The 13,177-nt window shown below is 40.3% G+C and overlaps 1 protein-coding gene across 4 annotated transcripts in view; it reads left to right on the top strand.

Annotated features, from left to right (window-relative positions):
• Positions 1-13,177, top strand: part of SLC5A10 (solute carrier family 5 member 10) — a 186,461-nt gene that overhangs the window by 142,575 nt on the left and 30,709 nt on the right. For 3 of the 4 annotated variants that reach the window (XM_043978046.1, XM_043978044.1, XM_043978045.1), the window contains 2 exons: positions 1,121-1,228; positions 9,487-9,637. In XM_043978046.1, coding sequence (XP_043833981.1) covers positions 1,121-1,228; positions 9,487-9,637 — 259 coding nt within the window. The remainder of the gene's footprint in view (positions 1-1,120; positions 1,229-9,486; positions 9,638-13,177) is intronic. The other variant, XM_043978048.1, reaches the window with a different exon arrangement.

The following is a 13,177-nucleotide window of genomic DNA, read 5'->3' as shown; positions in this document are numbered from 1 at the left end:
GCCATATTATATGATGGTGATGGAATATTATTATGCTATATGAAATGACAAGCAGAATGATTTCAGAAAGGCCTGGAAAGATTTGTATGAACTGATGTATAGTGAAATAAGCAGAACCAGGAGAACATTATGCACAGAGACAGCAATATTGTTTGATGAAGAACTGTGAATGACAACTATTCTCAGCAATACAATGATCTGAGACAACCCCAAAGGACTATTGATGAAACATACTATCTACCTCCGCAGAAAGAACTGATATTGATGGAACACAGACTGAAGAATGCTATTTTTCACTTTCTTTCATTTTTTCTTTTATTCAAGTTTTCTTATACAAAATGACAAATATGATAATGTTTTACATAATAATACATGTATTACCCATATCTGATTGCTTGCTGCTTGGGGGGGGGAAGGGAAGGGAGAAAAGGAGGGATAAAAATTGGAACCCCAAACTATAAATAAAAATGTTTATTACTTTTTTTTAATTCCAAAAAAAGAGAAAGAATTCTGAATCTACCCTTTCATGCTGGTCTACTGCTACAGCATGCATCTCCCACAAATGGATGGCAATGCTACAACCTCAGCTGGCTATACGTGGGTGAGAACTCAAGTGTCAAGAGCTTGGGTGTAAGGGAAAGGATAAAAAATTTTATCTGGGGGGCAGCTAGGTGGTGCAGTGGATAAAACACTGGCCCTGGATTCAGGAGGACCTAGTTCAAATCCAGCCTGAGACACTTGAAACTTAGTAGCTGTGTGACCCTGGGTAAATCACTTAACCCTCATTGCCCTGCAAAAAAAAAAAAATTATCTGAAGAGAAATAATTAGGAGATAAGGAAGTAGGGAAAGAAAGATGGTAGAATTGAGAGAAAGTGAGGAGCAGATAGAATTCTTACATTCTGAGATAAAAATGGCTACTCTAGAAACAAGAATAAATTCAAGGATACTCCCTAGATCAGGGACACTATGTTTTGGGGAGCAGAACCTTACCATGGGATAACCTCTCTCTCTCTCTCTCTCTCTCTCTCTCTCTCTCTCTCTTTCTCTCTCTCTCTCTCTCTCTCTCTCTCTCTCTCTCTCTCTCCTCTCTAATTCTCTCTCCATCACTTTATTTTTCAGATGATGTGGGCTGTGTGGTGACATCTGAGTGCCTGAGGGCCTGTGGGGCTGAAGTGGGATGTTCCAACATCGCTTACCCCAAACTAGTGATGGAGTTGATGCCCATGGGTAAGGCGGCCACAGGTGGAGCCAGCTGAGCAAGCCAGGCCAGTCAGCTCAGCTCCTAATTGTTTTGTGGCCTGGGTGGAGCTGAGGCTATGCTTCCCCTGTGTAGGAGTCTCACCCACTGGGACTGTCCCAACAACCCAGCCAAGCCATTTGCCAAGTCTCCTTAATGTCCCTAGTTTAGAAGATTTTCCAAGGCCGGCCAGAAAATTGTCACTCATTCTCCAGGGGCTATAGCTTGCTGAGAAGAGGAGAGGCTAACTCTGGCCATGGCCTTAGTCCCAGCTTGTTCATTTGGGGCTTCAGTTGGGAATAGCTGCTCAGGCAGCTGCTGCTGTCTACCAGTGATCCTTAGATTCCCCACAATACCTAGTTGGCCCCTTAGCATTGACCTGGAGGTACCAGGTTTGGACTGTTAGCCAATTGTAAGGGTCACTCATTCAGTCCACAAGCATTTATTAAGGGCTTACTATGTGCCAGACACTGTGCTAAGTGTTAAGAATACAAAGAAAGGCAAACAAAATGGTCTTAAGAAGTCAACTATTGTTGAGTGTAGAGAGAGTATGATTGGAAGGAAAAATGCCCTTCCCTGAGATAATCAGGGTCATTCTCAAGATGGCTAGGCCATCAGTCAGAGGGTCCAGAGGCTCATATATCTGTTGTTCTTCTCCTACCGTATTCATATCCCCCTAAGCGGCTGGGATCATCCTTTCCAGCCATGCCAATGGGTAGAAGTTTTTAAAAAAGAGGCAGATTTCAGTTTTATATAATAATTAGGGTTATTCAACAATGGAACAGGTTATCTTTTGAGGTAGTGAAACTATCAGTGGAAATATTCAAGCAGAGCCTTGATAATCACCCATCAGTGATACTGCAAAGGGAGTTTAGACTAAATGAGCTCTAAGGGACCCCTTAGAGCTAATACTCTGGAGACGCTTCCAAAACCTGTGGTTTTGTGTTCTATGGAGAGGCAGGATGGTTTAGTGCATGGAGGATTAGAAGTGGAGTGAGGAATATCTGGGTTCAAGGCCTGCTTTGGACACATACTAGCTGTGTGTCCCTGGGAAAGGCACATGGTCCCTCTCAGTGTTTCATGTAGCTAGCTCCCTAAGTCTATATTCTATACTAGTTACATGTAGTTAAATCTAAGTTACATGCTATATACTGAGATCACAGAGTCAGAGCTAGAAGGGACCTTAAAAGCCATCGAGTCCAAATTCCTCATTTTATAGATAAGATCCCAAGAACTGAGTGATTTGCTCAAGTTTCCAATTCACATGAGTGAAGAAAGTTTCTACATGAGTTCTCCAGTCATGAAATCACATGCTCCCGCAAAAAGGTAGGGGAAAATCTATGTTATTATGAAGGCTCTGACTCTGGGCATTAGGCCTTGTCAATCCCAGTCAGCTTTAACTCCTAGGCATTAGTCCAGGACACCTTAATCATGGCCTCAGAGCTTTTCTACTTTACAAATTAATAAACTTCCCTGATCTTTGAACCCCAACTTGAAGTGCCAACTTTTTTAGTCCCAGAATGCTTGGAGCATGCTTGGCTCCTTGGATTCTAAGATCTGCCATATTGAACCCTCATGACCATTCCTCCTTCTTCTAACACTGTTACTGTAACTAGATGTCCAGTTTTCTTCCTCATTCCCTTCTATTTTGTTCCTACACATACTTCAGACACCAAAAGTGAGAGTTTGTTGCATTTATTCATGACATAAAAGAGAATATACAAATGCAGAAATGATACACCAGGAATAGGTTTATGGAAGGTTATTAGAAACCTCCATTAAGTTTAATTCAAAGAATATTTATTGAGGACCTACTATGTGCTAAGTTCTAAGTATACAAATGCAAAAAAGGAAGCAGTTCCTGACCCCAAGGAGCTTACATTCTGTTCTATTGTTTTTGTTTTTGTTTTTTGTGGGGCAATGGGGGTTAAGTGACTTGCCCAGGGTCACACAGCTAGTAAGTGTCAAGTGTCTGAGACCGGATTTGAACTCAGGTACTCCTGAATCCAGGGCCGGTGCTTTATCCACTGCGCCATCTAGCTGCCCCCCTAGGAGCTTACATTCTATTAGGGATTGAGGGAAAACAACACATACACATAGAAGTATATACAAAAGTAATTTGGTGAGGGAAGAACACAAAGAAAATTACTGATTGCCAATCTGGAGGATACCTAACTTTTAACTTAATCATTATCTGAAGTTCCCTAGTCCTCATTTAGCCTTCATCATTCTTTCTAGGTGAGAAATACATTCTTTGGCATCAGAAGAATTGTGAATCTTTCCCAGAATGCCCCTAGATGATTTCGTGTTTGTGCATGAGTGCTCTGACTCAAGCTTCTTCACTAGTTCATCAGCCCAAGCTTATTCCAGAATGAGGAGGCCTCTATATTGCTGGTGGACTTCAGGAGCTCTGACCATACTCTAGCCTAATCACTTGCCTAAGAAGATAGTTCCAACTTCCTCAGTAAAGTGAGGAAGGGGATAAGTAAACCAACACATTTAATGAAAAGTTTTCCACCCAATACTTCAAAAATATAGTAACCCATAGAGCACACAAAGGCAAAGGAATTTGTCATGGTTCTTATTTCATGTTCTAGGATTATTATTTTTTTTGGTGAGGCAATTGGGGTTAAGTGACTTGCCCAGGGTCACACAGCTAGTGTCAAGTGTCTGAGGCCAGATTTGAACTCAGATCCTCCTGGCTCCAGGTCTGGTGCTCTATCCACTGTGCCACCTAGCTGCTCCAATAAGGTTCTTGGGGTTTTTTGTTTTTTGTTTTTTTTGTTGTTGTTGTTTTGCAGGGCAATGAGGGTTAAGTGATTTGCCCAAGGTCACACAGCTAGTGTCGAGTGTCTGAGGCCAGATTTGAACTCAGGTCCTCCTGAATCGAGGACCAGTGCTTTATCCACTGTGCCACCTAGCTACCCCCTGTGCAAGGCACTATTGAAGCATACATAGGCATCTCTTTGTCTCAATAAATCTGATGTATAGGAATAGCTAGATGGCACAGTGGAGCACTGGCTTTGGAGTCAGGAGGACTTGAATTTAAATCTGGCCTCAGACACTTACTGTGTGAGCTTGGGCAAGTCACCAACACTGATTGACTCTAAATTTATTTTTTTTAATCTGATGTTTAGCATATCCCATTTACAGACCCGAAAATATGGTAAACTAAATTCAGTTTACTTAACTAACCCTTGGAAAACACCATAGGTTCAAGCCCCTAGCACCTCTAGACCTTGACAAGACTTGGATTCTAATGCCCGTTCTACCACTAATTCTAAATGTGACTATGGACAAGTTATTTCCTCTCTCTGGGTCTCAGTTTCATCATCTGTAGAAAGAGGAGGTTAGACCAGATGGTCCTTAGGTCTCTAAGGTCCTTACCGCCATTGGCATTACTGGCTATGGTTCTCCTGGAGAATTAGGGTTCCCATCTTCTGCCACTCATTGCCTGTCTTGCCCTAATCCTGTCCTGTGCTCTCTTTCTGACTCTTTTCCTTTCCAGTTTTCTTTTTTGTTATGAACTTAAGAAACATGAACATTCTAATATATAAAATATAAAAGATTATATGTGAAATGTGGACAGCTTTTATGTCCAGCTTATTTTTTTAAGTACATATTACATTTAACATGATAGGTAGTACCAAGAGTCATGTTTATGTGTCCCCTTAATCTGTATATTTTGTACATGTTTCTTGTATTTTTTCCTTTTTTTCCCTTTTTTTTGCATCACCATCTACAGTAATCAACCCCACTACTTTCCACACCACCCTAGATAAAAGCTTTCCCTTGTAACAAATACATAGTCAAGCAAAACAAATTCGAATGCACACACTCAATATATTTGAAATTTTGCTTCTCATTTGCATCTCTAATTCATCTCCCTGCCTAGAGTGGGGAAGCATGCTTCATCATCCTTCTGTTAGAGTCATCATGATTGTTCATTGCTTTCATCAGAGTTCTTAACTCTTTCAGAGTTGTTTTCTTTATATTATGTGCTTTGTTTTCCTTTACATTGTAGTTGTTTAAATTTTGTTCTCCTAGTTATGTTCACTTCATTCCATGTCAGTTCATTCAAGTCTTCCTAAATTTCTTTTAATCTATTCCTTTAGTAATTTTTATGATGCAATATAGACACACATTCATATACTATAATTTTAGCCATTTCCCAATTGATGTGTACCCCCATAGCTTCCAGCTTTTTGCTACCACAAAAAGTGCTACTATAAATATTTTTGTACATATGAATCATTTACCTCTATTTTGACCTCTATTGGGGTATATAATAGCATCAACAGCAGCAGCAACAACAATGTCGACGACAGCAACACTAGGTCAAAGGGTATGAACAATTCAATGACTTTTTTTGTATGGTTCCAAATTGCTTTTTAGAATGTTTGGACCAATGCACAACTCTACTAATAGTACATGAACATTCCTGCTTTCCTATAGTCCCCCCGATAATTGCTATTTTTTGGTCATCTTTGTCAGTCTGATGGTATGAAGTGGAACCTCAGAGTTTTTAATTTGCACTTTTCTCATAATTAGTGGTTTGGATTATTTGTTTCATATGGTGGTTGATAGTTTGCATTTTTCTTTTGAGAACTGCTTGTTCATATCCTTTGACCATTTATGTATTGGAGGGTGAATTAAATTCTCTGTGTGTGTGTGTGTGTATATATATATATATATATATATATATATATATATATATATATATATATATATATATATATATATATCACCCATTCTTTATATAGCTTGGTTATCAGATCTTTATCATAAAAATCTGCTACAAATATTTTTCCCATTTAACTCTTATCCTTCTAATTCTAACTGCATTGGTTTTGTGTATGCATAAAATTTCTAATTTTCTGTAACAATTTTTTTTTTACCCTTTATCACCCTTTCTATCCCTTGTTTGGTCATTACAAATCCACATGCTTTTTGTCATTTTTTATTTTCCTTGTGATTCTTAATCTTTCTGCAGGTGAATTTTGATGTTATTTAGTCTGTTCTATAAGGTAATTTTTCATATTTAGATGTAATACTGAATCTGTAAATTAATTTGGATGATATTGAATTTTTATTATATTAGTATTAGATTATTTAACTCTATCAAAGAAATATTAATTGCTCATGTATGGGCAATGCTAATATGAAAAATTCAATATCATCCAAATTAAATTTTTTGTAGTTTAATTCAGATAATTCCTATGTGTGTTTGTAGGTAGACTCCCAGATATTTATACACTGTCTTTCTTTATCTTTCAATATTTTCTTTATTTCTTCCCACTGGGTTTTATTGGTAATATATAAATAGGCTGATAAGTTTATGTGTTTATTCTATATTAAGATACTTTGCTGAAATTGTTATTTCTATCAAATTTTAATTGAGTATCTAGGCTTTTCTAAATTAACCATGTACAAAAAAGCAAAATTTTTGTTTCTTCTCTGTCTGTGTTTAGTCCTTTGATTTCATTTTCTTGTCTTGCTGCACCAGTTAGCATTTCAGGAACTAAAGACTTTCTTGCTTTACTCCTGATTTTATTAGGAAGGCCTCCAGCATTTTGCAATTACAGATAATGTTAGCTCTTGGTTTTAGGTAGACACTTTTTACAATATTAAGCAAAGTTTCCTTTTGTCTGATTTTAAAAATACATTTTTTAACACTAATGAGTGCTGTATTCTGCCAAAAGCCTTTTCTGCAGCTCTTGACATAATCATGTATTCATTAAAAATATGTATTTAATTTTCTTTCTCTGTTTTTTCTCTCCCTGGTTTGTGTTTCAGAACATATTTCACTTATAGTAGGAACTTGATAGATTGCTTTCTTTCTCTATGTTTGTAAACAACTTATGTAATATTGGAGTTAATTGTTATTTGAATGTTAGACAGAATTCACTTGTAAATCCATCTGATCCTGGGGTTCTTGCCTTTGGAAGTTAATTTATGGTATGTCCAACTTTTTTTTTCTGAGACTGGGTTATTTAAATTTTCCATTTCTAATGATAATTTGAGTAATGTTTTATAACCATATAATTTATTATAATAAATGTCTTTATTACCACCCCAGCATTAAAAAAAAATTACCTGAAACATAGTAAATTCTAGTTCAATCCCTTACTTTAATCTTTATGTTTCAACTTTATATTTCTTATTGTTGGGGGCAGCTAGGTGGCACAATGAATAAAGTACTGGCCCTGGATTCAAGAGGACCTGCCTGAGTTCAAATTCCGCCTCAGACGCTTGGCACTTACTAGTTGTGTAACCTTGGGCAAGTCACTTAACCCTCACTGCCCCCCCCCCCCCAAAGAACATATTGTTGGGTTGCTTCTGCTTTCTATTACCCTCCTCCATTTTTATGAATGCATTCATTTCATTCATATTCATTGTTATGTTTATTAATTGTGTTTTTTACCTCCATCATATCCTCTTAGAATTTTTCCTCTCCTTGCCCTTTGCCTTACTTCCCCTTACAAATGAGAAGAAAGGAAGGCAAGGAAAGTAATGAAATTAACACTAGTGATCTATAATTGAAGTGCTCTGATCTTACTCCTCTACCCCTCTTTTCTTCACCCAGCCTACACCCCAATCACTGACTCTTACACTTTCTCTCCATTTAATCCTCCTTTTATGATCTCCCATTTGAAAACAAAGTTCACTTTGCTTTACTTGGGACTATTCCTTCTCTAACTCCATCCTCCCTCTAAAATCTTCCTTTCCCTTCTCCCCTTTTCCTGTTTTTTCCCCCTTTTCCCTGTTTAACTAATGTATTTCTACACTAAATTCTCTGTGTGTGTGTGTGTGTGTGTGTGTGTGTGTGTATGTTCAATCCTCCCTTGCTCTGTTTCAATGAAATGCCCACAACCCCCAGGTGCCACACTGTCCAAGTGGCTAATTAATATTGTGGGACCAGAATCCCACCGACTTTGAGTCCCATTTGCCACAAATTGATCTGCCTTTTTTTTTTTTCCTGCTGAATCCAGACTCAGATTGCCTATAAGCTACTTGTCCTCTTCCTGCGCACTCCTGTACTATATAAAATAGTTTACTGGTGTTTCTCTTTGGTCTTCTTGATCAGTTTCATCTGGTTTCCTTATAAACCATTGTTGGAGTATTCCTTAGGAGAGCTGAGTTCTTCTAGAAGCCATCTACCATCTTAACTGGAAGTCCTCTTTCCTTCACTCTTTCTCAATTTCACTCTCTCTTTCCTTGTCAGTTTTCTTCTCTCCTTCAGGCTTTTGTCTGGTGGCTTAGATCTTACTTCCTCCTCCTCCCTTTTCTCACAGTCTCTGGTCTGTCATCTCACCAATTCTTGTGTTTCTCTTCTGTTTGGGCCTGGCTCACACCTCCCATAAATTGTTTCTTTTCCTTAGAAGATCCTTTCTTCAGGTTTCTTGGACAGAATCACCACTTTGCCTTCTCTCCACCCCCAGCCCCTAACCAGCTCAGTGAAGGTCTCTGTCATTTCCTCAAAGCAGCGAATACATAATTAAGACCCAGAAGTGAAGTACAACGTAAGCAGGAATCTAGGCCAGGAGGTGAGTCTGAACTATGGCCCTAAGCTTGATTTACCAGTGTGTGACTTTTGGTAAATCTCAGACCCTCTATAGGTTTCTGGTTGTCTTTCTCTGTAAAATGGTCCTAATGTGCCTGCCTCAGAGGAAAGAAATCATAAAATGACAGAATATCAGAGCTGGAAGTTACTTTAGAGATTATTCCAGGGGCAGCTAGGTGGCGCCATGGATAGAGCACCGGCCCTGGATTCAGGAGAACCTGAGTTCAAACACTTGACCCTGGGCAAGTCACTTAACCCTCATTGCCCCGCAAAACAAAACAAAACAAAAACCCTGAGATTATCCCATTGTCTCTATTAAAAAGATGGATAGTGGGGGCAGCTAGGTGGCACAGTGGATAAAGCAATGGCCCTGGATTCAGGAGTACCTGAGTTCAAATCCGGCCTTGGACACTTGACACTTACTAGCTGTGTGACCCTGGGCAAGTCACTTAACCCCCATTGCCCCGCCAAAAAAAGAAAAAAAAAGACGGATAGTACAGGGAGGATGAGTGACTACAGTAAGTCACCAGAAAATCCAGGGCTAGAATCAGAGCATCTTGCTCTCTCTGGGGTTAGATGGATTCAGATGTGTTTGGCAAGGTGGGGGGTGAAGAATAGAGGAGGGGAGGTTGGTGAAGAACCTGCCTTGTCCCCGTGACCTTTTTTTCCTCTCAATTCTGTCAGGACTTCGTGGACTGATGATTGCTGTCATGATGGCAGCTTTGATGTCCTCCTTGACTTCCATCTTCAACAGTAGCAGCACACTCTTTACTATGGACATCTGGACTAAGCTGAGACCTCAAGCAAGCGAGCGGGAGCTCCTGTTGGTGGGCAGGTATGGGTATGCCACATGGGTCCTGTTGGACTACAGAAAGGAAAGTCAGGTTTGCTAATCCTCTTAATGGATACACACAGTGGGGGTGTATGTAATTCAGAACACTTTTCTTTATTTTTTCCTCTTTCTTTCCTTCTTTCTTTCCTCTTTCTTTCCCTCCCTCCCTCCCTCCCTCCCTCCCTTCCTTCCTTCCTTCCTTCTTTTCTTTCCTTTTTTGTGAAGGAATCAGAGTTAAGTGACTTGCCAAAGGTTATAGAGCTAGTGTCAAGTATCTGATGCTGGATTTGAACTCAGGTCTTCCTGATTCCTGGGAATCTATCCACCATGCCACCTAGCAGTCCCAACACTTTATCATATAGTTTTTGATAGCTTGCCTTTCTTCTTTTGAAAACTGCCTGTTCATAACTGTTGATCATTTATTTGAGGGTGACTTGTTCTTTTATATTTATATCAATTCCTTATAAAACTTGGATAACAGAGCCTTTTAAGAAAAAAAATTGCTTCAAATATTTTCCCAATTAATACTTTTCTTCTAACTTCATTGGTTTTGTTTGTGTAAAAACATTTCATGTACTTGAAATTGTCCATTTTTTCTCCTGTGAGCTTCACTATCCCTTGTTTGCTCAAGAACTTTTCCACTATTCATAGCTGTGAAAAGTCTTTCCCCTCTCTCTAATTTGCTTAAGATATGACCTTTTATATTTAGGTTATGTGCCCTTTGGAAGCTTATTGTTGGATATGGTATGAGATCTTTGTCTATACCTAACCAAATGAGTTAGAGAGAGATTGATATTTTTTCCAGGAACGCCTGGGTAGCTGCTACTCTGGGTGGTTGTGGTTGGATTATAATAACTTCCCTCAAGGGTTGTCAAGGCAGAAGGGGGAGGGTTGGGAGCTTGCAGAATGGTAGGAGGGTATGGAATAAGGGAGTGTTAGGCTGTAATGGATGAAGTGTAGTTGTGATTATGCTGGAGACAAACAACCAGAAGATTGACTCTTGTGGGGTGAGATGCAACTTATCTTTGTACTCATCATCAGTTGATCACTTGCTCTTTGGAGTCATGCCACAGCCTCTGAGGGAGTTCGTCAACCCCTCCCTCCATGAAGCTACTCTGAAGACTGCTACCTTAGAGAATAATAGAGGGAAATGGGGGGTGGGGAAGACATGCATTTTGATAACTCCAATATAAGACAGAATATGATGTGGGCCAATGAGAAAGTTATCTGCTGGAGGGTTGGGGCTGAGGGCAGATCAGGAAAGGGTCACTTTCAGCTAGGATCAGGGAAGCTCTCACCGAGGAGCTGGCATTTGGGTTGGGCTTTGAAGGATGTGTAGGAATTGAATAGGCAGAGATGATGGGGAAATCATTCCACATGGAAGAAACATTTTCCACGAATAGGCATAGTCCTGTTTGGCTAGAACATGGGATGTATGAGGTGGAGTTAGGAAATAAGGTTGAGAAAAGAAGTCTGGGGCCAGAGATTGGGGAGGGCCTGGAATGTCAAGCTAATGAGTTTTGTTGAACTTTATCTAATGGGAAATTGGGAGCTATTAGTTTCTTGATGGAAAATGATGTGATTAGGAAAATTAAACTGGTCACATGTATAGGATGGAAAGGAGGAATACCAATGAGAGACTGATGCAAGGAGGAGTCGAACCCTGAGTATTTATACACTTTTACTCATGTTCCACATTGCCCAGAAGAAGAAATCTACCCTTACTACAACCAATCTATCCCCCTCCCCCAATTGCTTACGAGAAAGTCAAAAATTACCAGGAGGCTGGCGCTTTGATCTAGGGGCAAGTTATTAATAAGAATTCTGATGAGCCCATGCCCCCACCCCTATACCCAGCACCTTGGAATATGCAAAACAAGAGCTTCTTCCTGTTCCACAGAGCCTGTTGGAACATGTTGTGTGGCTGGTAGGCCGTGGAATCATCCCCTGTAAGCCCACAGCCTTGTTTGCATCCAGCTTAATTAACTTTACAACAGATCCAGCAGAGGCTGATCACAGAGGGAGCAAACGCTGGGAGGAGGAGGGGGGAAGATCTGCAGAAGTGACCCTTCAGTCACCCTCAGCCTGAACCTTCATGCTGTCATCATATCAGCTCCTGCTGTTACCAAAAAAGAAAGACCTTGGAATACAATTCAGAACAAGGCAACCTCCAAATTACAGGTTGTCTGGGGGACCTCCAGGAGATTTCCTCTCCAAATCTGTGCCTCTTGGAATCATAGCCTTTCCATCTTTCCCACTTTCTTAGGTTCTACATCTCTGACCTGGTCCCCTGGAATGCAGTACCTATAATCTCATGTCTCAATGGAACATAGCCTACACAGGGAAGCTTAGGGCATAAACTGCAGAATGAGTGCAATAAGTTATAGGTTCACAAGCCTGACTTGGCTGAAAGACTTGTTAAGTGTCTTCCAAATGTTCGTTGTTATTTTTTCCCTCTTAGCCCTTCTGGCTCAGCCCATTTCCCTGTCCTTTGAATCATCTTCTCCTTCCTGGCTAGCTCACCCCAACTCCCACTCCCAGGCCAGAGCTGGAGTTAAAGTCTTTCAATTCCTTTGTTCACTGGAGGAGTAGAGTCTGAGCCAAAGGTCCCTCCCTTCCCCATTCAGTCCCAGGTTGAAGCTTCTCTCCTCCTAGCCAACTGAAAGCCAACTCAGTAGCCTACCCTGGATTCTATCTGAAGAATTCTCTTGAGTTTGCCTCTGTCCTGGCCACACAGGACCCTGATGAACTCAATTCAAGTATTTATTAAGACTTACTATGTGGGGGCAGCTAGGTGGCACAGTGGATAGAGAACCGGCCCTGGAGTCAGGAGGACCTGAGTTCAAATCCGACCTCAGACACTTAACACTTACTAACTGTGTGACCCTCGGCAAGTCACTTAACCCCAATTGCCTCACTAAAAAAAAAAAAAAGACTTACTATGTGCCAGACACTGTGCTAGATGCTGGTTATACAAAGGACAGGGACAAAAATACAGTCCCTCCCTGTAAGAAGATTATGTTCTAATGGGAGAGAACATATATACAAGTAGGAATATACACACACATATATATGCACATGTGTACATATTTGTGTGTATATGTGCATATGCATATACACATACATATGCACATATACAAGTATATGTTAAATATAGATGGAAGCTTCTCAGAGAGGAAGACATTAACAGCTAGGGGGTGGGGAAGCTAGGTGGCGCAGTGGATAGAGCACCGGTCCTGAGTTCAAATGTGGTCTTAGACACTTGACACTTACTAGCTGTGTGACCCTGGGAAAGTCATTTAACCCCAATTGCCTCACCAAAAAAATTAAAAAACAAAACAAACCAGCTAGAGGGACTAGAAAGACCTTGCATAGGTGAGATTTGAGCTGAGTCTTGAAGGGAGCCACCTGAAACTAAGAAGCAGATACAAGGGGACAACATTCCAAGCATGGAATGACGTGGGAGAGGGAATTCCTATGTGTTATTGGAAGAGAATAAGTGTAAGAAGACTGGAAGGTAGGAAGAAGGCACGTCATAAAGAG

The sequence above is a fragment of the Dromiciops gliroides genome, chromosome 1 (genome assembly GCF_019393635.1).
Source record: "Dromiciops gliroides isolate mDroGli1 chromosome 1, mDroGli1.pri, whole genome shotgun sequence".
Classification (NCBI taxonomy): domain Eukaryota; kingdom Metazoa; phylum Chordata; class Mammalia; order Microbiotheria; family Microbiotheriidae; genus Dromiciops; species Dromiciops gliroides.
Note: the sequence above shows the minus strand (reverse complement) of the source record. Positions and strands in the feature narration are given on the sequence as shown.